At 55.3% G+C, this 26,712-nt stretch overlaps 2 protein-coding genes across 6 annotated transcripts; one reads left to right on the top strand and one right to left on the bottom strand.

Moving 5' to 3' along the window:
* Nucleotides 1–413: 413 nt before the first annotated feature.
* On the top strand, nt 414–8,917 carry SUN2 (Sad1 and UNC84 domain containing 2). Of its 5 annotated transcripts, none has more exons than XM_080582632.1 (18): nt 414–564; nt 953–1,091; nt 1,425–1,600; nt 1,728–1,862; nt 1,992–2,087; nt 2,536–2,629; nt 2,746–2,819; nt 3,026–3,162; nt 3,337–3,567; nt 3,649–3,726; nt 3,822–3,865; nt 4,045–4,210; nt 4,304–4,531; nt 5,137–5,221; nt 5,308–5,423; nt 5,734–5,901; nt 6,062–6,154; nt 6,659–8,917. In XM_080582632.1, exons 2-18 carry the CDS (start codon nt 973–975, stop codon nt 6,770–6,772), a joined length of 2,154 nt encoding a protein of 717 aa, XP_080438758.1. In that variant the 5' UTR covers nt 414–564; nt 953–972; the 3' UTR covers nt 6,773–8,917. The 5 variants fall into 5 exon arrangements, with proteins under 5 accessions (XP_080438758.1, XP_080438761.1, XP_080438759.1 ...); XM_080582635.1 differs by having other exon boundaries at nt 3,376–3,567; XM_080582633.1 differs by having other exon boundaries at nt 3,029–3,162.
* Nucleotides 8,918–9,884: 967 nt separating this feature from the next.
* GTPBP1 (GTP binding protein 1) lies at nt 9,885–26,690 on the bottom strand. The gene is made up of 12 exons (XM_080582680.1): nt 26,448–26,690; nt 22,585–22,696; nt 20,390–20,570; nt 19,022–19,370; nt 18,456–18,579; nt 16,426–16,540; nt 15,823–15,967; nt 15,498–15,680; nt 14,847–14,982; nt 14,090–14,268; nt 13,400–13,597; nt 9,885–11,897 (listed from the first exon to the last, which is right to left on the bottom strand). The coding sequence occupies exons 1-12, from the start codon at nt 26,640–26,642 to the stop codon at nt 11,802–11,804; spliced, it is 2,013 nt and encodes a 670-aa protein (XP_080438806.1). The 5' UTR covers nt 26,643–26,690; the 3' UTR covers nt 9,885–11,801.
* Between the last annotated feature and the right edge of the window lie 22 nt (nt 26,691–26,712).

Here is a 26,712-nt window from a genome sequence, read left to right on the forward strand (position 1 = left end):
CCAGGGGCACCGGGCAGGGGGTGGCGAGGGGTCCCCAAGGACACGGGGTACCAGGGGGGGACCTACGGCCAAGCTGGAAGAGCCACGGGGAGGGGGGGGGATAATGGGGGGAGGCTGGGAAATGGCGTGGGATTTAGGCTGGAGGGGAAAATGGGGTGGAAGGAGGAAAAGAAAAAAAAAATTAAAAAAAAAAAGAAAAAGGAAAAAAAACAGGAAAAAGAAAAATAATTTAAAAAATGAAAAAAAAAGAGGAAAAAAAAGAGGGAAAAAATAATAATAAAAAAAAAGAGACAAAGGGTTGCTGTGCTCGTTACACAACGGGCCCGTGGGACTCTTGGGGCCGGGTTTCGCTCCCCCCCACCCCCCCCCCCTTGTTTTTTTTGGGGGGGGGCCGCGGGCGCGCGCGCGCCGTGCACGGGGCGGGGCGGCGGGGGGGGAGCGGGGGAGGAGGAGCGGGGGGGGGGCAGCGGCTGCAAAACAAAAGGGAGCGGCGAGGAGCTGGCAGCAGGGCCGGGGGGGGGCCGCTGGGCTCCTGCTGCTTCTGGGCTGCGCCCCTGGCACCCGGTGGGTTTGGGGCCCGGGGGGGTGTTTTGGGGAGGGGGGAGGCGGAGGGGGGCTGGCTTGTTGGGGTGGGGTTGGGGTGGAGGGGGGGGTTGCAGGGGGTGTTGTGGCACTGGGGGTAGCGTGAGGGGGTGCCCTTTTGGGTGGGGAGGTGGGAAGGGAGGGGGCGAGGAGCCCCCACCCCAAGGGTTGGTCCCATCCCTGCTGCCCCTTGGGCACCCCGCGACCTCCCTGCTGCCCCCCGCTTGCGTGGGGTGTCCCCTAAATGTGTGTGTCCCCGAAGTGTGTGCGTCCCGTCATCGTGGGCGTCCCCGAAATGCGGCTGTCCCCTCATTGTGGGTGCCCCCCCGCACGCCCAGGCTGACCCCTGCCCCTCTGCGTGCCCCCCCAGGTGAGCCGCGTCCCCCCGCCATGTCGCGCCGCAGCCAGCGCCTCGTCACCTCGCGCTACTACCCCGGGGACGAGGATGCCACCAGCAGCAGCTCCCTGCTGGGGGGCCACCAGACGCCCTTCAAGGAGAGCACCGGCAGGTACCGGGGGGGGCGGACGGACTGACAGACGGACGGACAGGGGGGTGCTCGGGCTCTCCTGCGCCCTGCACGCCCGCTCCCAGCAGCCTCCGGCTCGATGGCGGGAGGGAAGCGCGCTGCAAGCGCGCCGCGCCGGAAAACCGCAGCGGTGCGAGCGGAAGCAGGGCCGGGGGCTCCCCACCTAGGGGCCGGTGGCAGCGGGTTTCGCAAGCAGTGGTTGCGCTGTCCCAGAGCTGGGGCGGGCAGGGACGTGGGCACCGGGGCCGGCCTCTCACCCCCCCCGCCATGTATCTGCCGCGGTACGGTGCCGACGAGCCGGTTCTTGCCCCCCAGCAGGACGGTCCGGAGGAAATCGAGCAGCACGAAGCGGCTGTCCCCCGCCCCGAGCACCCAGACCTCCTACTACAGCGAGTCCATGATGAGCGAGTCCTACCTGGGGGGCAGCCGGGGGCTGTCTGCCCTGGGCACCTCCGGGCTGGACGACCCCCTGGACAGAAGCATTTATTGGGGTGAGCCCGCCCTCCCGTAGCAGCCGGGGCTCCCCGTGGTGTTGGGGCGCCCCAAGGTGTTTTTGGGGTGGCTGGTTTCTGAGGGGACTCTGTGGGGTTGTTTTTTTTTTTGGCGGGGGGGACACAGGTGGGGAGTTCTCCACGAGGAGGAGAAGAGGCACAGGGGACACGGAGTCCAGTAAGATCAACGGGCTGCTGGAGAGCAAGACATACGATACCTACGCCTCCTCGTCTGGGTACTCCTCGGAGGACGATTACGCTGGTAGGGACGCAGTGGCGGGCCCCCAGGTTGTGGCCAGCCCCCTCCTGCACCCTGACCCCCATGCAAAGCCTTCGCCCATGGTGAAGGGCAGTGGTGAGGGTGCCGCCTGATGTCTCGCTGCCTCTCCAGGTCACTTCTACTCTGGCCAGAGCGGCTCCGGCTCGGGGCTGAGGTCCGCGGCCTCCAGGGTCGGCTCCTTCCTCTGGCAGGTCCTCACCTCGCCGGGTGAGTGGGGTCCGGGTGCAGGGGGGGTGTTTCTGGAGGCAGCTTTCTTCCCTGCTGGCATCTCCCCTCCCCATGTGGAGGCTTGTTCTCCCTTTAGGTGTCGCTAATAAAAATAAACACAAGTCGCAGAAGGGACAATGTCAGCAGCGGGGTTTGGGGAGGTGCAGGAGGGGTGGTGGCGGCGGCACGAGGGCTGTTAGCGGAGCTGGGCAGTGGTGTGGGTGAGATGTTGGAGGGATGCTGCACTCGCACGTTGTTGACCCTAAATGCACGCAGTGGTTGGCGTTTTCCACTTCTCACAAGCTCGAGATGTGGAGGGAAGGGGTGGCCCCGCTGCCGGAGCACCGTTTAGCCCATACGCAGGGTGTCTTCCTCCGAAGAGCAGCCTTGGGGGCAGAGGGGACAGCCCTGCTGGGATCCTCTCTGAGCCCCGTTCCTCCCTCCCCAGTCCGGTTCGTGGGGTGGCTCTTCTCCTGCGTGGGCGCCGCCTGGCACCGCCTGGCCGGCCGGGCTCCCCAGCTGGCACGCGTCCCCTTGTCGAGGTGAGCAGGGCCCCGGGGTGGGGGAAGCGTGGGGAGACCGCAGCCCCCTGCGAGCGGGTGCCCCACGGGGCCCCATCCCACTGCTGCGGGATGCATCCACAGCCCTCTTCCTTCAGGCGCTACCCGCGGCTGAAGAAGTCCCTGCTGCTGCTGCTGCTGCTCCTCCTGCTCCTCGCTGCCGCTGCCTATGGTGAGTAGGCCCCATGGTCCCCTCATGCCCTGCCCTGAGGTCTGGGGCCGTGCTGTGGTGGTGTGGGGCTGGAGAGACAGCGTGCTCCTCCTGGACTTTGGTTTGGGGGTGACGGGGATGGGATGGTAGCCGGCTCAGTGTGGCATGTCCACTCTGTCCCCACTGCCATCCCCCTGTTTAATCATCTTGTAATCCCACGTCCCCAGGAGCTTGGTACTTCTACCCGTACGGCCTGTCGACGCACAGCTTCCCCGTGTTCCCGTGGTGGGGGGCTGCACGGCTTTCCTCATCCTCATCCTCCTCCGACGTGCCTGGGGAACGAGACGTGACCGCCCTGGACCAGGTAAACCGCGGCACCCAAAGGAGTTACACTGGGGGGTGAGGCAGGCAGAGGGTCCACGGTGTGGGGAAGAGTCCCCAAAGCTCCCCAGGGAGCTTCCCAGCTCTCCTGGGGAGCAGCAGGTGAACAGGACGCTGCATGGGGGGGCTGCATGGCGCCTTGCCTTCCCCGCCGCAGGGGCTGCGGGGGGAGCAGCGGCTCCTGGCTCGCTTCCAGGCCCTGGAGAAGCGTTTCGAGGCGCTGGAGGCCGAGGTGTCGCGGTGGGAGCTGCGACGAGGAGCGGCAGCGGCGGCAACGGGGAGCGAGCCACCCCCGGGGGACATCCTGGGGCTGCTGGAGGGGCTGCTGAGCCGCCGCGAGGCGGGGATGAAGGAGCAGCTCCGAGGTGACATGGCCGGACACCTTCAGGTGAGGAGAGTGAGGGGTGGCCGAGGTGTGGGGGTGCGAGGGGACAGGCTCTGATGTCCCCTCCTTGTCCTCGCCCCGCAGGGGGAGCTGGATGCCCTGCGAGCCCAGGTGCAGAGGGATATGGACGGGCGCCTGGAGAAGATGGCGCGCGCCTCACAGGTGAGGGGACGCACACCCGGTGGTACGTGGGGTGAGCTTGCTGCCGCCGCCGCTGCAGATCTCACGCGGATTTTTGTTCCTCCTTGTGCTGGCAGGAGATGGAGGCCCGCTTGCTCGAGCTGAATTCGGGGTGGCAGAGGTAATGGCGCATGGCAGCACAGGGAGAAACCCCTGCGGAGGTGCTCCGGGGGGATCCGGGCCTGTTTGGCTCGGGGTGGGGGCACAGCCTCAAGGGAAATGAGGGTGAACATGGGGGTAAGCGGCACGGAGGTGCCTCGGTGCAGACATTTTGTTGTGTTTCTCTTGTTCGTGGCGCAGCTCGGTGCGGGAGGACCTGCGAGGCGGCTTCCAGCGGGCTATGGGCGAGCTGGAGCAGGAGGTGGCGGGGCTGCGCAGGGAGCTGGCGGGGCTCAAGTCGGACCAGGAGGCGATGGGCAAGCACGTGGAGGGGCTGCTGGAGCAGCTCAAGGCGCTGCGGGCTGACGTGAGTCCCGAACCCCACTCCCCCAAGCACTTTTCGGTGGGGGCGAGGGTCCCGGCCCCTGTGAGGGGCTGAGCTCTGCCGCGACGGTTTCAGGTGGAGGCCCAGATGCCGGCGTGGATCGGCCGGTTCCTGTCGCAGCCCCACCAGGACGGCGCGGCCGCCCTCGTCCTCCAGCGGGAGGACCTGCACGCGGAGCTCCAGGCCCTGGAGCGCAAGATCCTGGCCAAAGTGCAGGAGGAGCGCAGGCTGTCGGCGCGGGAGGCCTCGGCCGGCATCGGCGTGGCCCTGCGGCCAGGGGCTGCCGGGGGGGTGACGGAGGAGGTGAGCCCCAGGGACACGGTGACAGTCGTGGGTTGGGGACCCCCACAGTGCTCACAAAGGGCCTGGGCTGCCTCGGTTACCCCGTCCCTAGCAGCGGTGCTGAGTCACTTGGGGCAAAGTATTTCGGCGGAATGACACCACAGGAAAAAATGAGGCTGTTTGCTTTGGAAAGATTCGTTGGCAGCTCCCTGCCGAGGGTGGGATCGAGCGGGACTGGCAGGGCCCGCAGCCTGCACGGGCTTCATGTACATGGGTTCGGCTCCCAGAGGACACCCAGTGCCCTGCTGGGATCTCGGATTCGGTGGGGCCATGCTTGGGCCTGGTCCCTGTCCCCCTCCTTGGCCAGGGCCCTCGCATCCATGGGCATTGGGAAGGGCGAGCCCGGGCGCTGCCCCTTCCCTTGCACAGTTCCTTTCAGCGGGGGTATTTTTAGCAACCTCTAATGAGGCTTTGCAGCCAAGTGCATGTCCTCTCGTTTTTGCCGCGCTGATTCATTGCCCGCCTGCTCCGTGGGAAGGGCTCTGGCCCCGTGGGCTGGAGGCCCCGGGGAGGGGGCAGGACCCCCTCGCCCTGACTTCACCCCTCTGTTCCCCCCCCTTTTGCAGCAAGTGCACCTCATCGTAGACCAGGCACTGAAGCGCTACAGCGAGGACCGCGTGGGGATGGTCGACTATGCCTTGGAGTCGGCGGGTAGGTGGCGGGGGGCGAGCTGGGGGAGGGCTGTTCCGTGGGGTGCTGGTGCTCAGCTTACCCCTGCCCTCCCCTCGCCGTGCCAGGGGCCAGCGTAATCAACACGCGCTGCTCCGAAACCTACGAGACGAGGACGGCGCTGCTGAGCTTGTTCGGGATCCCCCTGTGGTACCACTCGCAGTCCCCGCGCGTCATCCTGCAGGTGGGCACCCGGGGAGCGGGGCGAGATGGGTGTCCTTGAGGGGTTTCAGCAGGGTTTTGCATGGGGGCAGTTTGCAGTCAGGCTTCCTGCAGTTGCTTGAGCCCGCTGGGGTGGCAGCGAGCGATGCCGCAGCCTTCCTGCAGCACCCGCTGCCCCGTGCAGCCGCAGTGACGCTTGTACTGGAAGGTGGGTGCTGGGTGTGAAAAGGCAAGCGGTTGGGCTGGTGGAGGTGGGAGGAAGAAAACAGTGATAAGGGGGTAAGGTTGCTGCTGATACCTAAGGGCTGCTGTTCCCCTTCCCGCGCGTGTAGCCAGACGTCAACCCTGGGAACTGCTGGGCGTTTCGCGGCTCCCAGGGCTTCGCCGTCATCCGCCTCTCCAGCCTCATCCGCCCCACGGCCATCACGCTGGAGCACGTCCCCAGAGCCCTCTCGCCCCAGGGGACCATCCCCAGCGCCCCCAAGGACTTCACCGTCTACGTGAGTAGAGCCCAGGGGGGAGGCTGGGGAGGACGCCGCGGTGGAGGACGCTGTGGTGGAGGACGGGAGGCTGGGGAGCCTCATGCCTCCGTCTCCTTCTCCCACCCTGGCCACGCTGCCCACCCCCAGCTCTCCCTTTCTGCCTCCCTGCTCCCCGTAGGGCTTGAAAGAGGAGCGAGAGGAGGAGGGCCTTCTCCTGGGGCGCTTCACCTACGACCAGGACGGCAATCCCATCCAAACGTTCTTCTTGGAGGTGAGGCGCGGCGCTGCTGTCGGAGCACAGAACCGCAGGAGGGAAATGGGGTGGTGGTGGTGAGGATGTGGGGTGGGTTGTGTGGTCCCCCTGTCCTCAGAGCCCTCAGCCTGTGAACTGGGGCACGGGGAGGTGGCCACCTCGAGCCTTTCTTTCATTGGGAGCTGCCTCTTGCTGCCCTTCCCGCTCCCTTGTAGCTCCCACGTTCGGGAGATGCTCAGGTGGGGTTTTCTTTCCTATTGTGGCACCTCCCCACCAACACGCCTCTCCTGTGAGGAGAGAAGAGGAGGCTCAGGGGGGTCCCAGCCCTGTGTGCGGATCCCTGAGGGGAGGGTGCAGAGAGGACAGGGCTGCCCAGAGAGGCTGGGGACTCTCCCTGCCTGGAGACCTCCAAAAGCCATCTGGGCAGCCTGGGTGGCCCTGCTGGAGCAGGGCTTGGCGGCCTCCGTGTCCCATCCCATCTCAACCACCGCGGTGCTGTGACCCACCTCCTCTGTCCCCAAGGGTGACGACGTGGGCGCCTTCCAGCTGGTGGAGCTGCGGGTGCTGAGCAACTGGGGCCACCCCGAGTACACCTGCATCTACCGCTTCCGCGTGCACGGGGAGCCGGCGCACTGACCCCCCCGGCTGCCGGCGGGGGCTCGGACGGAGACGTGCCGGGGTGCCGGAGGAGTTCCCCCCCACCCCCCCCGCCCCTCGCCTTGCCTGCGCTGCTGCTTGCGGAGGAGAGGACTTTTTGCCTGCAAAGGGGGTGAGGCGAGAGCACCCCACGCGGCGGGGTCGCTTTCGGTGCATTTCGGACACTTTTGACTTCTTGAAGCTCGTTTTTTCTGCCGGGGCCGGGCGGCTCCCCCCTTTCTGGTGGCACACGCACCCTTCCCGCGGCTGGGGGCAGTTCTGCGGTGGGCTTCGCGCGGGCTGGGGAGCGATGCAGTGCCTCCCCTCTGTGCTTCTCGAGCTCTTAAAGACCTCAAAAGCTTCGATACCGGGCTGGCAGAGGGGAATCATTAACAGTATTAATGAAGTATTAATATAAAAGTAGAGGCAGGGGGCAGCAGGAGGGGAGAACGCAGCAGGTTGGGTTGCAAAGTCAGCCCCGTGCCGCCGGGTCTCGGCGATGCTGCCGGTTGTTAACCTTGAGGATGCTCTTTGAAAACTGCTCCCCCCATGGGTTTGTTCCTTCTTCTTTTTTTTTTTTTTTTAAGGGGTTGGGGGGGGCTATTTTCTGGTTAGGGTGCTGGGGATTTTTTTTTTTTTTGTAATAACAAAGGAAAAAGCTTTTTCCACGCAATTTCTGCGTAAGCGGAGGCCGGTCTGTGACGCGGGACCGCTCGGGCGAGCGGCTTCCACGCGCAGTGAGGATAGGGCTTTGCTTAGCACGAGGGCACGCACGCACGCGGGATAAGCTAAAAGAAGCTGAGCAAGGCTGGACCGCTGGGACAGGGACCTCCACGGGGTGCCAGCAGCGCTCCTGGCTCCGGAGGCCGTCCTCCGGTGCACGTGTGTATAGGCAGCTATTGCTGGGACCTGCTGCCCCGCAATTTTCTCTGTCCCTAGCTGCTTTGTGGGAGACAGGGGACGCAAGGCAACCCCACCAGCCCGCAGCACGCCTGGTTTCTAACTCAGCTCATGTTTCTGGGTAGTGTTTCTAACCTCAATGTTTGTCTTGCGTTTAGTTTAAAAAAAAAAAAAATAAATCTGAAGGGCTCGTGTGTAGTGTTTCAGCCCTGTAGGATGCTGGCGTCATCCTCCCAGGCACTGGGGGGGCACTGAGAGTCAGTTCTGGTCTTTCTGCTTGGAGAGCTGCAGGGCACGGGGTGTAGAGGAGGGCATGGGGCCGTGCTGGCCCCAGGGGTTAAAATCACCCGGTTAAATAATCCGGTTAAAATCACCCTACGGAGAGCTGGGAGGCCCCCCTGCCAGGAGAAAGCAGCCCCGCGGCCAAATCCCATGGAGAGAAATCCTCCCCTATATCGAGCACGGAGCCTCAGCTTTTGGCATCCGCGGCCTGAGTTATTTTAAGCTCGTCTGCAGCTGCCTGCTCGCCTCGGAGTCACAGCTCCTGCGAGCACCCTGCACACGCAGCCACGCTGCTGGGAGTGCCCAGACCTGTCCCAGGCCTGGCAGAGCGGTTCCTGTGTTTATTCTGGTGAGAAACAGAGAGGGGACGGGAAAGCTCTTCCCTTCGCTTACGGTTAGCCATCTGTTGGAGGAAATGCCACAGGCACTGGGCTGGAAAGCCTTTCCTTACGTCCCTTCTGGCCCCCGTGCCTGCAGCTTTTTCCCTTGGACCACGAGGGCACGCAGGATGTTTGCCCAAGAGACAATGCTTTGTAAAAGGGGCGTGCAGGTGAGAGGTGCAACGCTTCCCTGAGCTGCAAGGGGAAAAGAGGGCGCGTAAAGGTGCTGCTCCAGCACAGTGCATCTCCTGCCCAGGGTTTATTTAACCCTCCTGCCGATGCACCAGGTGAGGCAGGAGAAACAAGAGGCAGCTGGCAGAGCAGACTTCCCCTATTTACTCCATTTCCACTCCGTTTTCCTCCTTTATCCTCCCTCGTTCCGGGCTTGCCCTCCACCAGTGTTACAAATCAGCCCTGCATAGCTGGCTGGTTACAGGCAGGAGAGGAATCTGTACTTGATGCTGTAGCCTGTTGCAAATGCTGCACTGTTTTGTTCATGTTATTTTTTAATCCAGATTGTAATTTATGCCTATGCAAAGAAAGAAAAAAAAAGACCAAGACAAATAAATTATATCAAAACTACCGAGAGTTGTTGGGTTGTTTTGCAGGTGAACGTGCTGGGGGAATGAGGCAGACCTTGGCTGTGCTACAGCTGTCACCGTGCCCGCCTTGGCTCTCCGTGCCACGAAGCAGAGCTGCTTTGCGTTTGGGGGGAGGCTCTGGCACGAGGGCAGCGTCTGCTCAGCACCGCCGGGGCAGGAATTGCTGAGCTGGGCGGTTGTTGTGCTTACCTGCAGCTGCCTGAGCAGGGGGGGCCAGAGGCAGGCTCACACCAAGGCCACTTCAGGGCCTAAAACCGCCACGGGCAATAAATGGGGAAAGGGACGGGGTGTCGGGCCTCGGGCTGGGGATGAAGACAGGCAGAGGGCAGAGCACAGCTCCAGCAGCATCTCCGCTGCCCCCAGTGCCTGCCGCAGCAGGAGCGGGGCTGCGGCTCCCGCCCACACTCACCTGTGTGCCAAAAGGGCCGTGCAGGGCAGGAGAAGCCTTCGGGAACCTGAGATCAACCGAGAAAGCAGGAAAAGGCCAACGCCAAGCCCTGGCGAGTCCTACTGTACTTACAGGAACAGGTGAGTTCTGCCAGCTACTGCAAGGGCCCAGGGAGCACACGCGTATGCAGGCAGTGACGGTGCTGTGCCCAAAACCCACATCCTCCAGCGGGCAAAGTGCCTCAGATGGAGCTGGCCCCGAACGGCTCGCTACAGCAGCTCTCCACACGCAGGCGCACACACACACGCAGCTCAGCCCGCACCATGCGAGCACTCTCATTCCCCACCCCCCCCACTGAGAAGCACCAACTCTTACACAAAGCAAAAGCTGTGCAGGGACTTGGCCGCAGCTCTCCCCGGGACTTTGCTCCCCCGCCACGAGCGCAACCGCCTTGCACAGCCAGCGAAGGAGCGCGGTGCCAGGCTGACACCCTCGTCCTGGCTCCCGGCAAAGCTGCGCGAGCCGGTTTTCTGGAGGGACACAAAGCGACAAGACATCCGTTAACGTGGAACAAACCTTTTTTAAAATTTATTTTATAGATCACGCCAGCCCGAGTGATCTTTGAATGCTGGTCACAAAAGAGAGATCGCACCGCCTCCTTCGCCTGAACTGAAGTCAACCCCCTTCCAGTCTCGGCAGTCTCCTTCGTTTGGAGCACAAGGAATGGAGAAAGAGAAAACCGCCGGGGGCCCCCTGCTCCCCTGGGAAGCAGAGGGCGGTGAAATCAGATGCAGTTTGATGCTGCCACAGGGCCGGGACAGAAACGCAACGGGCCCTGGTGTGCCCTGCTTAGCCACACTTCGCACCCCCTCACAATGCGGGTGCTATTGGTGTTGTAGCCGCCTATGGTTCCCCCCTCTCCAGGAGAGCGCTGGTGTTTAGGCACATAGCTTGGAAAGGACCGTCTGACCTCCCCGCTGCCACCCCTGCTCAGGCCGCCAGTCTCTAAGGCAAAGTACCCTCGGCTCCGATCCGAATCCCTCACCTCCGATGGTTTTGGAGTGCTGGTAACGCCATCTCCGCCCTCAGGAAGCTCACGCGCTCCCACCGCTCACCGCGAGCCTGCGGGGGATAACTCCTGTCCTCCGGGGAGCCAAGCGGAGAGGCAGGGTAAGAGGAAAAGAAATAACAAACAGGGAGTTGTTCAAATCACACAACCCGGGGTTAAAAATCATGATACTGATAATTCATAGTGTCCTCGCAGGGCCTTCCTGAAGCCAGAATTCACCGCTTCAAAAATAAAGTCAGAAAAACTACCACGTGCTTCCAAACCTGAAAGCACTTCTGTACGTTTGCTGTGAATTCATCATGACCCTCTTGGCCAAAGAGGGCAGAAGACAATCCCAGTCACCTCCATCGTGGCGAAGTTTTGGCCAGCGACTTCTAGAAAACGTTTGGGAAATCCTGGTGTGACCAAAATCAAGGGGAGGTCTCGTTTGCCTGGTGTCTCTGTTCCCAAGGTACGTTCCCACCTGGGATCTCTGCCCGTCGAGGTGAGAAGGCTTTCTCTGGCTCAGGGGACGGACTGAGTGTTCCTGCACAGCGTTCTTAATACTGCTAATTGAGCTGCCACAGCCTTGAGAGGCAAGTTAAGAATTGCTCCAAAATGCACCGAACAGACAACAGGAAAAGCCGCAGGATGGGAAGGGGAACAGGATGGGCAAACGACTCCCCAATTAATTCCGGCTCTAATTAAAATCTTGACTGCTACTAACGTATTTGAGAAGGAGATTTTTAGTATAGGGTTCCTCAACTTAAGATCAAGAACTGATTTTCAGTTTGCTTCCCCCTTAGACCTCCAACTAATGAATTTTCTTACCATCATCTCCTTCAAACTTCAGTCACTACAACGTGAAATTAAACCCACTGACAAATAGTTTTAGATGGGGGAGAATCCAGAAACCTATCTGGCACGTGGCCACAGTGGTGAGGAAACAATGCCATAGGGAGTCACCCTAAACAACGTTGTTTTAACCTTTGCAAGTCCGAAATTTCAGGTGTTTGACAGCCCCTGGGTCTGAGACAGCGTGTGGGAGAGAGCAGCAGGTCCTGTAGACAGAATGGGGTGAGGGAGGAGGGAGGCAGCTAACTGGCTCTTCTTGCTTCTATCCAGAGTCTCCTCTCGTCTTCATGCACACAAAATATAATAAAAACTAATAGGAATAAAAACTAAGCCCATGATGTACAAAAATGTGTCGATAGGGGGAGGAGGAAGGTGTCAGTTACTCAGTTCTGTGTCTCATCACCTTCGTTAGCTTATAAGTTATGCTCCTCTCCGTCATTTCCTCTGGGGAGGAGGGAAGATTCTTCTGCAGCCAGTCAGCTGGGATGGATTTTGGTTTAAGCTGCTCTGGATCTTTTGGATAAGAACTGAAGGGAAGGGGAGGAATTCCTCAGAAGCAGGAGGAGTACGAAATTCAGCAGCCACTGGCAGGAGTCACGCAGGCTCCCTGAGACTTCACTTTATGGCGCTGACCTCCACGTCGCCGTCCTCCTCCTCCTCCGGCTTTTGACTGAAAAACAAGAAGAGACGCCTTAGTGCGCAGTAATCAGAACATCAGCACAGCGAGAGTTCAACACACACAACCAGACACTGGGATGGCAGTTGCGACTGATCTGCTGCTTACTACCATGAAGTCTGGGCCGTCAGGCTGGGGAGGACCTGATCTCCCGATATTCTGAGTGTTTAACTCCCCTAAGAGTCAGCAGGAGCCACGGGGCTCAGCATCTGGAAAAATCGAGGCCTCAGGTTCCCTTGGCTTTGTGGGGGATGGAAGGAGAAGAGAACCCCCCTCCCAGAACTCTCTTGCTAACATGACTCTGACCCCAAATCCAGCCAGCAAACCCACGATTCTCTTTTAAAGCAGCCAGATACCTTATTGCCCTCACGGACGTGGGGCTCTTCATCCAGAGCAGGCTGAGGGGAAGCAGCAAGGAGAGAGAGACAAAGATAAGCAAGAGCAAAAGCAACGTGGACTCTCAGGGGAGGGGACAAAAAGAAGAAGCCAGGAGCCTTTCTTATAACCACGATGACTCCACAGCAAAGACAAGGAGGAGATGAGGGATCAGGGAGGAACAACAAGTGTACGTGCAGGGAAGGGCCTCTGCCAGCGGCCCTCTTTCAGCAGCCGGCCTGGCTCAACAGGCTGAGACCTGACCGATGGCAACTACAGCAGTTAAAAGGAAGAATGCTGACCGACTGTCTTGACGCTTTCAGTTTCGGGAACTTTTGTTTTCTGGGTAAGTACAGTAAAAGGAAATCCACGTGATAAAGCTGATAAATAGCTACCCAAAGCTCGCAGTTAGAATGGAGTTTCCGTTCCTCTCACACGAGAACAGCAGGGTATCCTTCTCAGACAAGCTGAGATGGGAAGACTTAACCGACAAAACAGCTTGGACTCATCTGTCTAGAAATGAAAAGCCTTTCCTTCTCCTTGGCCATCCCCATCCTCCCTCCCTGAGAGGGCATATGACCTGTGCCTGATACCACTATTTCGGTTGTAGTTTCTCCAGTGTGGGGATGCTCTACCCCTCCTTCAGCCAGCAGTCTCTGAACATTTGTTAGGTGCTTCACTACTTCAGCTACTGGGTATATGGAGGCACTTTTTCACCACGGTACAGTCAAGTAGTGAAATGTTGCCAAGTGCAGTTGCACAGTCTTCCACCTTGGCGATTTTCATGATAGGACTGGGTAAAACCCTGAGCAACCTGGTCTGACTTCACAACTAACACTGCTTAGAGCAGGATATTGGATTAGACATCTCCTGAGGTCCAACCTGAATTGTCCCGGGACCCTACACTGCTAGCTCTTCCTCAGGAAAACCTCCTGAAAACCTCCTGAATTGATTTTTGCTGTGACACTACTTATATTTCCATCTGTTTCTGTCACACGTTGAGTCCCAAGGTGAGTGCAAAGGTATGAAAGGAATAACACTTGTGCTTTAGAGCATCCTTCATCCAACAGTCAAAAAACAAGATGCAAACAGCTACAAGAGATGCCATTTCCCTCACTTACCGATGGCTGCAGGGCGGTAGGTGTCGGCGGTGCTGCAGCCGTTGAAGGGGCTTCGTCCCCTGCCGGCGGGCCCCCAGCTGCCATCCCAACCGGGGGAACACCATCCTCTCGTTTTGTCACAGCTCCCTTCTTTGTCGACTGCATCTTGATCTGCTGGGGCTTGGAGTTCATCGGCGAGTTATTGGTGGTCTGGAGTAACTGCGTATTACAAAGGGAGAGGGCAAAAGCAACAGTAAAACAGCTAGACCCGTCTGGCAAGGCTCAGTGTTGCTTTTTAACACCCTCTGGACAACTGACACCGACGTACATCGGCAGAAGAACGAAGGCAGTAGCTGTTCAAAGAAACCCTGAGCTGCCCCCAAGAACCCCTACGGGGATTAAAGTGCCGCTCAGCTGAGGTGACACACAGCCCTCCAAACTGTGACTCGAAGGGAGCAGCTGGAGGCTATCAGAAAGAGACCAGGCCTTAAAAGCCAGAGGCATCTGGGTCACCCCCTACCTTCTCCTTCCCTCATTTGCACCAGCCAAGACCCACCACACAGCAAAGCACACCGGTCATCTGCAACCCACGGCAGGGCTGACGCTTGCGATCGAAGGACGGGCTGCTCCCTCAGTTCTCCTGCTGGCTTCTCAGCGCCAAAAGCAGCTAATGGGCAAAAAAAAAAGAAAGCCGGACTCTTCAGCCTTTACCTTAGTGATGGTACCCACAGCTTTGGTGCGGCCTTCACGGAAGACCAGCCGCTGGTCTATATGCAAGTACTCCGGGGTTTTGATGAAGCGAAAGTGCACTGTGGCTTTGTCCCCTGTCCGCAGGCAGTCCTTGTCCATGCTGAGAATCGTGGCCGTCTGACGGATGCTGCCACAATGCACTGCGAATGTAACGCACAAAGGCTTTCAACAGCCGGTGCCGCTAGCGGAATAAGCTTCAGACAGACATCTAAAGTGGCTCTTGTGACTTTACAGCTAACGGTGCTGAGTTTGAAGCGTAAAAATCTACTGCGTACCACAGACTACATGGGTCAGGCACCTGCCTTTGTTCAGTCCTCCAAAAGAAAACACGCGTAAGCTAGAACAGTTACCTTCAAACGGAGACTTTCTGGAGCACCCTTGCCAGGATCCTACACACCAAGAGGCTGAGCTAGACGGCAGGACCCAAAATGAGTCCCTCTGCACTGGAAGCTTAAGAATCTTTGCACCGTGTAAATATGGCTCAGGCAGGCTACAAGTACACTTGGAGCCCCAAATCTCCTTTTCACTTATTTCTCCTCACTACTCCTCTCTGTGGAATTCCTCCCCTCTCTCTAATGGACAGCTGGGACCATTAAAACAAGAACTACGGCTTACATTCAGCTTGACAGAGCCGTCGGGAGCGAAAAGACCTTTGCCTAGAGCTGGTGTAAAGTATTGCTGCTGGGAAACAAAGATGAGACAACGCTGTGACACGTACCCATGGCCTGATACCGCGGGCTGATGGTGGTGGGGTGATGGAGCACCAGAATCTCTGCTTCAAACTCCCACGACGCCTGTGGATTCAGGCGGGGTGACACCATTACCATCCCTTTCCGGATGGAAGAACGCTTGATCTGAAAAGCAGTGACACAAAAAAAAAAGCTTTAGCATGATCCTCCAGGGAAGAAATTTGCTTCTCTGGCTGACTGCATCCAGCAGGATCCTGAGGGATTTCGCAGATACTAACTCATGCCCACCAAAAGGCAAAGCAATAGCTGTTTAGCAGGAAGCAACAACGTTATGCAAAGGCTGCAAAAATCAAGTTCAGCTGGAATTTCTGACCAAGTTTTAGTCAGTGTGTGAATACCTTGCCCAGAACACTACTGCTGCTGCAGCACAACTTTTCTCGCTTTGTTACACATCTCCAACGCTATTCCTCGTTACCCTGGGTCTCACTGCTCTTACCTGGCACCTGTTAGGTGGAACAACCAGGACATGGGACCGACAGGGGTTCTATGGGATTTCTACTGTGCCGTGAAATGAGGTAGCTGAGGTTTGCAGAAGCAGACTGCTTGCAGCACAACTCCAAGAGCACTCTGAAGTTACGGGGGCAGCTCCTGTTCTGGGGGCGTAGGGCAGCTCTCCTCACCTTTTTCAAAGCGAAGGAGGCAGTCTGGCCTCCCCGCACTTCTTTGACAGGCATTCTCTTGCGGTGGATGGACTTGACAGCAATAGGTAGGAAGTTGCCAAGAGGATCCGGCCCCAGCAGCAGGGTGTCGTTCAGCTTGATTAGGCCTCTCAGTGTCGTCCCAGACACAACCGTTCCTACACCCTGTACCAAAAAGGAAACAACACTAGTCAGGTTTACTCGACCACACTTAGCAGATGAGCTCTAGAACATCCCCCTCTCTAGGGAAGATACCCTCTTCAACCTAAAACACAGTGGAAAATTCCTAAAATGCCAGGTCCCTTACCGGGACAGAGTAAGTATCATCTATCTGGAATTCTGCTGGTTCTTCTTCCCTGTAACTGGTCCGTGGAGACAAGAGATTAAGAAACATCTTCAGCAAATCTAGGTTCTCCCCAGTGACGTTTGAAATCTGGAAAATCGGGCACATCCTGTAAAGGAAGATGGATGAAGACAGAGTCAGTTTGCTTCCCTGCCTGGGATTCCATGCGTAGGAAGACATCCAAAATCTTGGACTGTATTCAATACACAGTGCTAGGAAGGGAGAGCCTGGCAAGCAGTCAGATGCACAACACCCCGCGTTTGAAACCCTGCAGCATTGTCTCTGTCTTCTAATGACATTCAGGAAAAGGTGTAAGGTTCCGGGGCTGAAGGGAGCTGAGCGCACCCTGCCATCTTCTGCAGGCTGCCCAGCAGCAGCCTCTCATTTCTGCCTCAGAGGGGAACACAAGCAGGTCAGTCTCAGAACCAACACATTCTCAGGGAATCAACACACCACATGGCAAATACAACCTGAACACATCTAGACAATGGGACTCTCTCTCTGAATCTTCTCACCCAGTCTCCAAATAGGACCGAAAGAGAAACGACTCTCCTCTGCTCCCGTTACCTCTCTGAGCTGAAGTTGGAGGCTGTTACAATGACATCATCCTTGCTCTGAACCAGCACGGGAATCTTCCTGCACCCTGGGGACTTCAGCAGTCGCTGTAACAGCTTCAGGGTTTCTTAAAGGGTGAAATGAATATTGTTAGGGCAGCATCTCCCGCCTTCACAAATCGCTTTTGTTCGGTTTCCCGAAGGGAGACTGGTACTCTTGCCACAAACAGACAGGAGAAGATGGCTAAAGGTGTGTGAGCGCCACTACGAGTTTGCTGCAGCCAAGGTGGGACTTAGGAGCCATTCCATTTTCCATTTCATGCTGGCTGCCAAGCGACACAGTACAGGAACAGACACACAGGTTTGCAGCTACAGGTGCAATGCTGTGAAGTTTTACAGCTGTCTATTAAATAGCTTTAAGTAGTTACAAAATATTTCCTCTTCCTATAAAGGATTTCTCGCATTGAATTCGATCAATGAAAATCGTCAGCACTCAGGAACTGGAATATTTGAGAATATGTGAATTAGAAATCAATTTTGACCGAACAAACCTCAAAACACTTTGGCTGGCAATCAACCTGCCACAGAAGGTTAGAGAAGAATGAGGAGGGTAAAGATCATCATCACAGGCTAGGGGGATGCAGGGGGACCAGATCTGGAAGTAACTGTTTTGGGACAAATCTCCCAGCTCCCAACTTTGATCTCCTGCCTATTTTTATTTTTTTAAGCTTCGGATCTGTCACCCAGCAGGGGTGCACCAGCATCAGTCTCCTGTAAAGTGCCTTGTAACACATGAGGGGAAAAAAAAAAAAGCTAACAATGGTTTAAAAGAGCAAATCATTTATATTCTGCAATTGTCATCCAATTAGATGGGTTTTGTGAACAAATGATTGCCTATGGGAGACTAATGTTTTGGGTACAAACACAAACATTTAATCATGCCATCTGCTCTTCACAGATAGGTTTGAGCCAAATCTTGTGACTATTTAATTTAAACAGAACATGACACAGGAGCAGCTTCTCCCAAGAGAAGCTCTTCTCACTGAGCCAAGCATTCTCTTTCCTCCCCAGTTACCGTGTTAGGGTCAGGCCTTTCGTTTATTTGCCAAATCTCTATTACAGAGACATTCAGGTTACCTTTTGATCGCACGCTTCTGTTTATCTGAAAAATATTCAGCATTTTTACAGAAATGAACTAACTACGGACAGTACTGGGAACAGACACTTTCCCCATCCTCACGACTGCTTATCAAGAAAAGCATCACTCCAACTAACCACAGCATGTTCCTGAAGGTGTGAGAAACACATCGAGAGAATTTTATAGCTGAGAGTTGGTCACAACCTGAAAAAACGTGAAGCATAGGTTAAAGGGCCATTGCTGGGGTTAGATGTGCTGTTTTAACTGCTGCTGAGCACAGAAGTTGCTAGCCCCTGCTGCTCATTGCCATCCCTCACCTGTGTCTGCTCCAGTCCTGCTACCATAACTCATGCAGCTGCTTTGAACCATGATTTGATTACGTGTTGGTTGGTTGTGAGGACACAGGAGGGAGCGGCTGCAGTTATGCCAGCAGAGCGGAGAAATGCTCAGGTGAGCAGGATGTACCCAGGAGCTGCCCCTTCGACTAGCTGCTGCCAGAGAACAAGTCTGACCACAGCTAGAGATCACAATCAAACTGCGGGCCAGAAGGAAGGCAGATTTCCAGACTTTCCCTCTGGGTATAAATTCCCACAGAAAAAGCAAATCCACTACCCCACCTGTACAATTCTCCCCCTAGAGTTAAAAAAAATAAATCCTACAGCAAACACTTTTTTTTGTTGCCCAGGTGAGCCCCCCAACCTGGGTAACTTTGAAATGGTGACTACAAGTGAACTGCCTTGCAGAATAGGCCAGGAAAAGTAAGAGTAGATTTCTGGAAGGTGTTTAAGATGCAGTCAAACCCAGACAAAGCAGCTTTCTTCCAGCAACGATTCCTCAACCCAAACGGAGGACAAGAGCACACACAGAGGTAAGGAACACGCCTGGAGAGAGCTCGTAAGATTCACCTTGTAGGATGTTGGCAGGGCACATGTCGATCTTGGTCACCACAACAAAGACGGGAACGTTGAGTGCTAGGGCCAGGCCCAAGTGCTCCTTGGTCATCCCTACAATCCCAGCATTGCTGCCAACCTACAGCGGGGATACAAACACATTCACGTCAGCGTTCCTCCCGCAGAGCGCTGGGTTACAGAGAAGGTCTTGCATCAGACATGCAGCAGGCCGTGATTAGGTTGTAGATGTGTCATTGGGACTTTACGAGCAGACCCAGCTCACTTCAAATGCTCACGGACACTAAGAATTCATTCCTCCAGCTTTAACCAGGTGTTCTGGAAACCAGAAACCTTTCAATTTTCAACAATCATACACCTTGGGCCTCTTTGTGACTGACTGTCCTGGGACACTTTGCCTCAGAATCCTGGCTAAAACCCCCCCTGGCTGCTGCTCTCCACCTCTGGGAGACGCCGCCTCCCTCCACAACCCACAAGGACCTTGCAGTAGGAAAGAAGTTGAGGCTGTAAAGCTGTGAACAGCGCCCTTGCTGCTGCTACCGTGTGTTTTTCTTGCTACCTACCATCAGCATGCAGAAGTCGGGTAAATGGCCGGTCATGCCAAAGACGGTGGTCTTCAGGTACTTTTCGTGGCCAGCCAGGTCAATGAAAGTAATGACCTTGGTGGATTTCTCGCAGATCTTTGTCCACTCCAAGCTGCCGCCGTGGCTGTCGGGCTTGTTCACCACGTTGCCCTCGCTGTCGAAGCCCAGGATGTCGTTGCCCACGCTGCTGGTGCGGCCCGACTCAATCTCGTGCTTGTGGCGGAAGAGCTTTTGCCGAGCGAAGCCTCGGCCGTTGTCGAGTTCACCATGGGTCAAGACACCCAGCAACGTGCTCTTCCCTGCATCCACATTGCCAACCACTGCTACCCTGGAAGGGAGAGGAAAAAGGAGCCTGGTAAAACCTGAGACCTGAAGGAAAAGAGACAAACAAACAAAAAAACAAACGCCACTGCTGCTGTAAATAATCAGATTTTTCTCCCTAACCTGCAAATAGAAATTTGAAAATGTTAGACCCTCACAAACAGAGCAGAGGTTATTTCACACTTAGTTAACAGGAATAACTGGGATGTGGAAGACTGTGGAGATACGTTGCTGGTGCTCACAACACAGAGCGCTGAATCCAAAATTGCTTGGTGCTATACAGAACCTCTCTTCCAACTCCTATTCTCTGCAATCAATTACACGTGCTGGGCCAATTCAAAAAGAAAAGTCTAAATCCCAGTTTGGGCTAGAATCCCTCTGCTTTTTTTGTACTTGTTATGTAGCACCAGGTGCCAGGGAGATTAGATTGCTGTTTTCAGAAAAGGCAAAGCTCAAACACAAACTTTTTAGGGGAAAACCCCTTCCTACAGCAATCTCCTTCTGCCTCTGATAAAGGTGACAATTACGGCTGTTGGCAAATGTCGGAAATCCATCCCCGTCCAAGTCTGGGCAGGCTCTCAAGTCAAATTACACAAGCTATTAGACGTCCATTAGAAGGTGACCTGAATCATCACAGTCTTGGAGTAGAATGGAAACATTAGTCAGAAGTGTTGTATTCTAGCAGCGTGCATATATGCACACACACACACACACATGTATGTGTGCACATGTGGCTCCCTGCTGGGATTCAAGCACACAAAAGATCCCTAAACTGTGGGGTTGTCACCCAAACAACAGCCCTCAGCTAACCAGAGGCACACCTTCACAGTCTGCGCACAAAAGAGAGAGCAACAACAACACAAAGGAGATTTCGTTAGCAAGGAGTGGTCAAGCTCAGCTCCCTTTGTTGGGCAGCTACAACACCCAGACTGGAGTCAGCGTTGCTGGCTCAGCACCACAGCCCGCTCACGGGGTAATAAATGTAGCTGGGCTGCTGACTAACCCTGTACGCGCCCGGCTCCTCACCTGACCTCCAGGAAGTCGTTGTCACCCACGCGTTTCCGAACGAGGTAGTCCCGCACCTTGCCCCCCGCCTCCTGGTGCTCCCGCAGGAGGATCACGTCTGCCTCGATTTGCTCTGCCATGCTCTTCAACGTGGCATAGGACGCTTCCATGTCTGCCTCGCTCAGACCGTACTCGGTCCCATCTAGTTATGGGGTTGAGGAGACAAAGGACAGACAGTGAGAACCACCCTGCAAGAGGCAGCAGCAACTCCACTCCGCCCAGGACTTTCACAGCCATCGGGATTCACACGTGGACCGGAGACATCAGCCATGCAAACAGAACAAACGTCCTTTGTCAGAGAGAAAAAAGGATGCTCTTCACTTTAAGTCTTAAAAAATTATTATAAAAATGCCCTCTTTCACCTTATTTACTCTTATTGCAAACAAAAACTTAGAGATCGGCAAGGAAAATGTATTTCTGTCTAATTCCCATACTTCACGAGCTGAAGGTAATTTGTGTACATTTCCCTCAGCCTGGCAGAAAATCTCTTCTCACATTACAACAGAGGAAAAACCATAAACAAAAGGAAAGCTGCGACTAAAATATCCCCACGGTTGACCAGTAAAATGTGGAAGCAATTTAAACTATCAGCTTACTCCATAAAAACCACATCCCAAGTCCACTTTTTCTGCAAATCTGGCCCGTGCAGCAATTCCTTCAGCCCCCACACACTCCAGTTAAAACAATGGTTTTGGCCTGCCTCGCTGCCTTCAGCCTGGCACTCGCAAGAAACGCTGACGCGAGCACGAGGCCAGGAAAAACAAGGAGGCACTCTTGCCTCTGAGCAGCCCACCCAAGCAAAGAGCTGAGAGCCAGAGAAAGCCAGGGGGCTTTTTTTTTTCCTAGCCACGTGAAAGGCCACCAGAGCTCTCGGCTGTTCCCCTATGCCCCAGGTGCTCAGAAGCTGCACAGATCTCAGGCCTGAATCTCCTCTGTGGGTAAAAAGAGAGAAAAAAAAAATCACAAACAAAGACACAAAGAAAGGTGGAGAGACGCGTAGCACCTGGATGACCAACGCCACTGCTGTGCAATCATTTAGATGCACGGCTGACTCATCAGCCGGCGAGCAGTGGCTGCAGCCTGCACGAACTGATCGGCATTTTAACCGCCGCGCGGCTCTGGAACAAGCAGGGGTGCTGGGCCATCTCCAGCCTAGCTCGTAATCAAACTGAGATGTGGAGATGGCGGGGAAAACAAACGGCGCCGTGGTTGGGGTCCTGAGTCACGGAAGGGGAATGAGAAGTAGAGGACAGGTGAGTAAGAGCTGAGGGAGAAAGGGAAGGGTCAACGCTGACGAAGCGGTGAGCCCCAGCAGCCTTCACTGGCCTCTCAGGCATCTCATCGGGCACCCAAAATGATCAAAATCATAGACATTCAAAATGAATGAGAAAGTGGAAGATACATATATATATATTTTTTTTTTCTATCGGATGCTGTTTCCAATAGTCTCAATCCCCAGAAAGGATCCCCACCTCCCTCAGCTACGCGCGGCAGCCTGGAATGAAATGAGAAGCGAGAGAGGAAATTTCAATTTCAAAGCAAGGCCGTGCTCAGCAGCCTGTTATCAGCACAGGATGCAAATGTGCCAATTGTGAACAGGAACAAAAAGGCGATCTGTGCTAAACTGCTAAAATCCGCAAAGGCAAATGACTGCAGTCACACCCTGGTAAATGTGACATTAAAAGCTTCACGCCGAGAAAAGGAAAACCTTCCTCTCCACGGCACATGCTTACAAGGAAAGTCAGCAGCATGTATTTTGGCCATCTGAAGCATCTCCAATATAGCCCTGTGGGGTGAAAATATTATTTACAATGGAGAAGTGACCAGAACAAGACACAACACGGCCTCCATCAGACATCCAGGAAGTCTCTACTAAAATTGGTATTACAACGTTGTACCCTTCATCTTCTGCTGTTGTTCCCAGACAACTTATGCCTCCTTTCCAAAAAGACTGGTATGATTTTATACAAAAGTTCCTAAGGCAGTTGTTGGTGGGGTTAAAAAAAAAAAAAAAAAAGTCCCACATGTTCTGTTACAGAGGTTTCCAAGTTATTCTGGAGAAGTCAGTTCTACTTTCAGCAGCAGTCGTTAGATGAAGTAGGCTGTCCTTTTAATTCTTACGTTTTCTGTTGTTTTCCCGAGGAAGCTGCACTCACCTGATCCCTGTCCAATGACATAGATGGTCTCCCCACACCCCTCATCGATCCTCTCTGACATCTGCCGGAGCAAACTGTCGTACTGCTCTGAAGTCGGACTCACCATCACCAGCTGGAAAAGAGATGAAATAGCCAATATGATTTCAAACCCAGCTTCACTTGTAAGGCCAATTAATCAGCGTGCTTTACTGAAAGAGGAGGTGTCTTCCCCAAGGACCACTTTCTGGTATTTTGTTCTTCAGGAACAGCTCTGCTGACAACTATTTCCTTGTGACACTGCACAAGGTTATTTGTCCAAGCTCGGACTTCATTTACCCCATAAAACTGACTTCAAAGCAATTAAGAAGCTGCAGTGTTGCGTTACCAACAAGCTTTGACTGCAGTTACTGCAACCACCACAACTTCCTTTGCCCTTCCCTACTGCGGGGTGAAGAGAAGGAAAAAGCGGACAGAAACAAAGAGGAAAATGAGGACAGGAAAGTGCTTTGGGAAGGGTTTTTCCCAGAACATCTTTGCGTGTGGCACTGCTTCTGACAAAGAACCGTGCCACTCGTACGGCACAGCTGAAGAACTCGTGCAGAGGCCTCCACGGAGCAGCCACATTGGTGGGGTGGCAGAGCCAGGAGGCCTTCGTCACCCGTTCAGGACCGCGTGGCTACCTGCTCTCTGGCTGCCTCTGCGATTACAAATCTGCAGGTGGCTGAGCATCCTGGTACAGTGGCTCACATGCTGGGACTGAGGAAGGCATTGCTGTTAAAAACGCAGGACAGCCAACAATTGCAGAGGCACGGACAGCTCTGCGGGTAGGTGCTCCCGTGTCACCCTACAGCACTCCGTGAAATCCGTGCTTCCACCAGCTGTTCTTACGTATACATTCCAAAATCACCCCCAGGAAGACGCATTTCCCTCCACTGTGCACCCAGGCCAGCCTGAAATTGGTGCTAGATGTTCCTAAAGCATGGCAGTTCACAATGGTTCCACCTGCAGCCTGCCCAACATTCCTAAAACAACCTGTACTCAACCTAAACGTGTACTCAGGCAGGAACTACCTTTGCCACCTACTACTACGCAGGTGACGAAGGTTTTTATTAGGAAGTTAGAGCGTAAGAGAACCCAAAATCCCCTAACTAAAGCAGCCTCAAAACCGTAGCAGTGCACGCACCCGGGGAAACGGAGCACAGATAGCAAGTGCTAATTAGATGGCTTAAGGCTGCCAAAGCAACACGTTCCTGAAATGTTAGCGGTCACTCAGAACATGTGTCTGTCTGTGAGGGGCAGACAGCTGAGAGACAACCGCCTTCGTGTGCCTGCTTAGGTGCATGCCCTTCCTACGGCTTTGAACTACCTGGCGTGGTTTGCAAAGCGCTAGGGGTAGCAAAGCGCTCTGATCTGCAAGGCCACGTAGTCTTTCTCTTTTGTGCGTCGATGAACTGAGCTTTGCCTTTATTAGTTGTTTGTTCTGGTTTTGTTGGGTTTTTTTCTTCTTCTTCTCTTAGAGGAGACCACGGGATGCACATGTATTGAGAGGAGAATCAGCAGCTGTTCAGAGGCCGGATCGGGACAGAACAGAGGGCTGTGCGTTTACACGCGGGGCTCGTTTTGCCTAGCGAGCACTTTCAGGAATTCCTGGAAGCACAGCAGGCCGGCTCACTGCTCAGGCCAGCGCAACAGCAGAGGTCAGGGTCCCAAGAACATCCATCAGACAGGCTGTTACATCAATAAAGATCAATAAAATAACAGAGGGGCCATCAGCGTAGAGGCCACTAACTTCCGTTTCTTCAAGTTTCAGCACCAGCTTCATTTTTCAGCTGTTTCAAATGCTTCAGCCACGTGTTGACCCAGGCATCAGGGGACGTTTCAGATGAGCAGTTCACTGCAGCCGTTCTCCACGGTGCTGGGCAGGAGGCTGAAGCAGCACATCAGCTTGTAGCCGGTAGGATATCAAATAAGGACGTGTAGAACAAACGTCAGCTTTCACGGATCACACCTTCTAGCGTTGTTCAGTATTCCTCATAGCTGCTTCTGCAGTCCCCAGCCCCCCAGACAGCTCTGCAGTTTCCTAGGTCACTGCAAGACTGTGCTTGCTGTTTTGAAGATCTCTTTAGCTACCTTCCTAGACAGATGGAGGCTGTTCTTTGCAAACCCCTTGTCAGAGAGAGGCCCTCTATCTTGGCATCTATGCTTCTTTTTTCTTTTCCTTGTACTACGTATTCTTGTTTTTTAGAGGTTTTCACCGAGTCAAAAATTTTCACTTCTGTTCTTTCAACTTTGCCAGGCATCGAGCAGTTAACGGTAGGAGTCCTGCGGGTCCAGGAACTTCAGAATTCCTACAGGGCAAAAAACCAACAACCAGTTATTGTTCTATTTTCATGACAGCAGAAAAATAAGAAAACGTACAAGTTTGAGATGCCATCTCTAAAGTCCCACCCCGATCTCTGGGAGGAGAGCACTTTTCCCACCTTTCCTCTGGTCAGCTTTGGGATTAAGATGGGTGGCAGCTGCAGCGGGCTGAGCTTATTCCAGGTGACAAGACGGACTGTGCCACTCTGCACTGCCCATCAGCAAGCAAGAAGCAATGAATTTGCACTGATGAATGGAACTGCTCGCTTGATCGACTGACAAGGTGTTACGTGCTTGGTAACAGAATCCCAAACGTTCTTCTCTAAGAAGAGCACACCTTACAACGAATGTGCTGGGGTCAGCGGGAGGACTGGGAGAAAAGCATGCAACACAGTGGCGAGGTGGCTCAGACCTGGACAGAAAGCTAGCATACAAACTGACAGCAGGGAGAGTCCCTGTTTTAAGCAGGAAGTGACAAGCAGCAATTAACTGGGAAGACGGAGAAAATGCGGGGTGGAAGGGGAGAGACCAAGTTAGCTACTGCACGTGGGGCTGCTGTTCTGAGCACACAGCAGGTGGCTAACTTGGGGAGATGGGGCAGAGCTCAGTCTTAGCTCTCATCCAAGATGGGGATAAATCAAAGTCTTAGGGAAAAGACAGTGTGTATACACTGCTGTACGGAAAAGTAAACTGTAATAAAGGTAAAAAAAAATAATAAAAAAAAAATATATATATATACTTACGAATTGCTTCCACGATGCCTGCAGGTTTTTAGGAAAGGAAGACTGGCTGACAATACAAATGGAGGTAGTGGGAGAAAGACTTTCTTCTCTCTTTGTCAGAGCTGTGCTCGGATTCCTGGCTGTCAAGGATCAGTGACAGTCCTCAGCGTCCTCCTGCGTGCTCTTCTGCATCAGCCACATCGAAGACAAAGCACAGGTGGGTACTGGCATCCTGTACCGAAATCTTGTCCAGCTCATTAAGACACGCGGAGGCGGCTCAACAGGTTGTGACTTTTGCGCTTCACTTCCTTGTAAGACATCTTCGTAACGTTTAATACGGCACCGCGCTGGGTCATGCCCTCAAAGAGAAAGGTACCTAGATCCACACGCTACAATTCATTCGCTTCTGAGGGCAAGGAAACCCAGGGCTTTGGAATGGAAGCGGATAGAGGAGGGGCGGCGGAAAAACACAAGGGAACTCCAGCTAGTTTTGGACGGCGTAAGCACAGGGGGACCCAACCGAGCTGTCACCGGGCTTCAGAGCCGGGCACGGCTGTGGGACGCGCCGGCCCCTCAGCGGGAAGGGCTGGCAGCTCGAGGGGCACCACGGCAGCCTGCGCGAGGCGGGTGTTATGACCACCACCCTCGCTGCAAGATGGAAGCGGGAGCAGGACCGGCTGCCGGGCCCCCCGCGGGGCCGGGCCGAGCCCCCCCCGCTCTCCTCACCCCGCGACCAGCCCCGAGCCCGGCCCTGAAAGGGGGGGGGGCGAGGCGGGGCAGCCGCCCCCCGCCGGGGCCTACCTTACTGGTGAGGTCGACGTCGGGCTCGCCGTTGAGCTCTTCGCCGTCCTCGGCGTCGAAGGAGGAGGCGCGGCGGGGCAGCGCGGCGGCCGCCAGGCGGGGCCCCCCGCCCGGGGAGCCGGGCTCCGGGGCGAACATGCAGGCCGGCACCGGGGAGCCCCCCAGCGGGGAGCGGCTCCGCTCCGCCGCCGCCATCTTGCCTGCCCCGGCCCTCCGCCTTCCGCCGGCCCCGCCCCCCCGGGGGAGCCGGCCAATGGGAGGCGGG

This window comes from Anser brachyrhynchus (assembly GCF_964034855.1).
Source record: "Anser brachyrhynchus genome assembly, chromosome: 1".
Taxonomy (NCBI): domain Eukaryota; kingdom Metazoa; phylum Chordata; class Aves; order Anseriformes; family Anatidae; genus Anser; species Anser brachyrhynchus.

What these genes read in the sequence shown, in the direction of transcription:
- SUN2 (XM_080582632.1), top strand. Translation starts at nt 973, where the DNA reads ATGTCGCGCCGCAGCCAGCGCCTCGTCACCTCGCGCTACTACCCCGGG. An exon ending in GCAGGTCCTCACCTCGCCGG is followed by an intron (nt 2,088 to 2,535) that starts GTGAGTGGGGTC and finishes CTCCCTCCCCAG; the next exon opens with TCCGGTTCGTGGGGTGGCTC. An exon ending in CCTCGCTGCCGCTGCCTATG is followed by an intron (nt 2,820 to 3,025) that starts GTGAGTAGGCCC and finishes CCACGTCCCCAG; the next exon opens with GAGCTTGGTACTTCTACCCG.
- GTPBP1 (XM_080582680.1), bottom strand. Translation starts at nt 26,642, where the DNA reads ATGGCGGCGGCGGAGCGGAGCCGCTCCCCGCTGGGGGGCTCCCCGGTG. An exon ending in TCCAACTTCAGCTCAGAGAG is followed by an intron (nt 15,968 to 16,425) that starts GTAACGGGAGCA and finishes CTTCCTTTACAG; the next exon opens with GATGTGCCCGATTTTCCAGA. An exon ending in CCCGCGGTATCAGGCCATGG is followed by an intron (nt 14,269 to 14,846) that starts GTACGTGTCACA and finishes TTACATTCGCAG; the next exon opens with TGCATTGTGGCAGCATCCGT.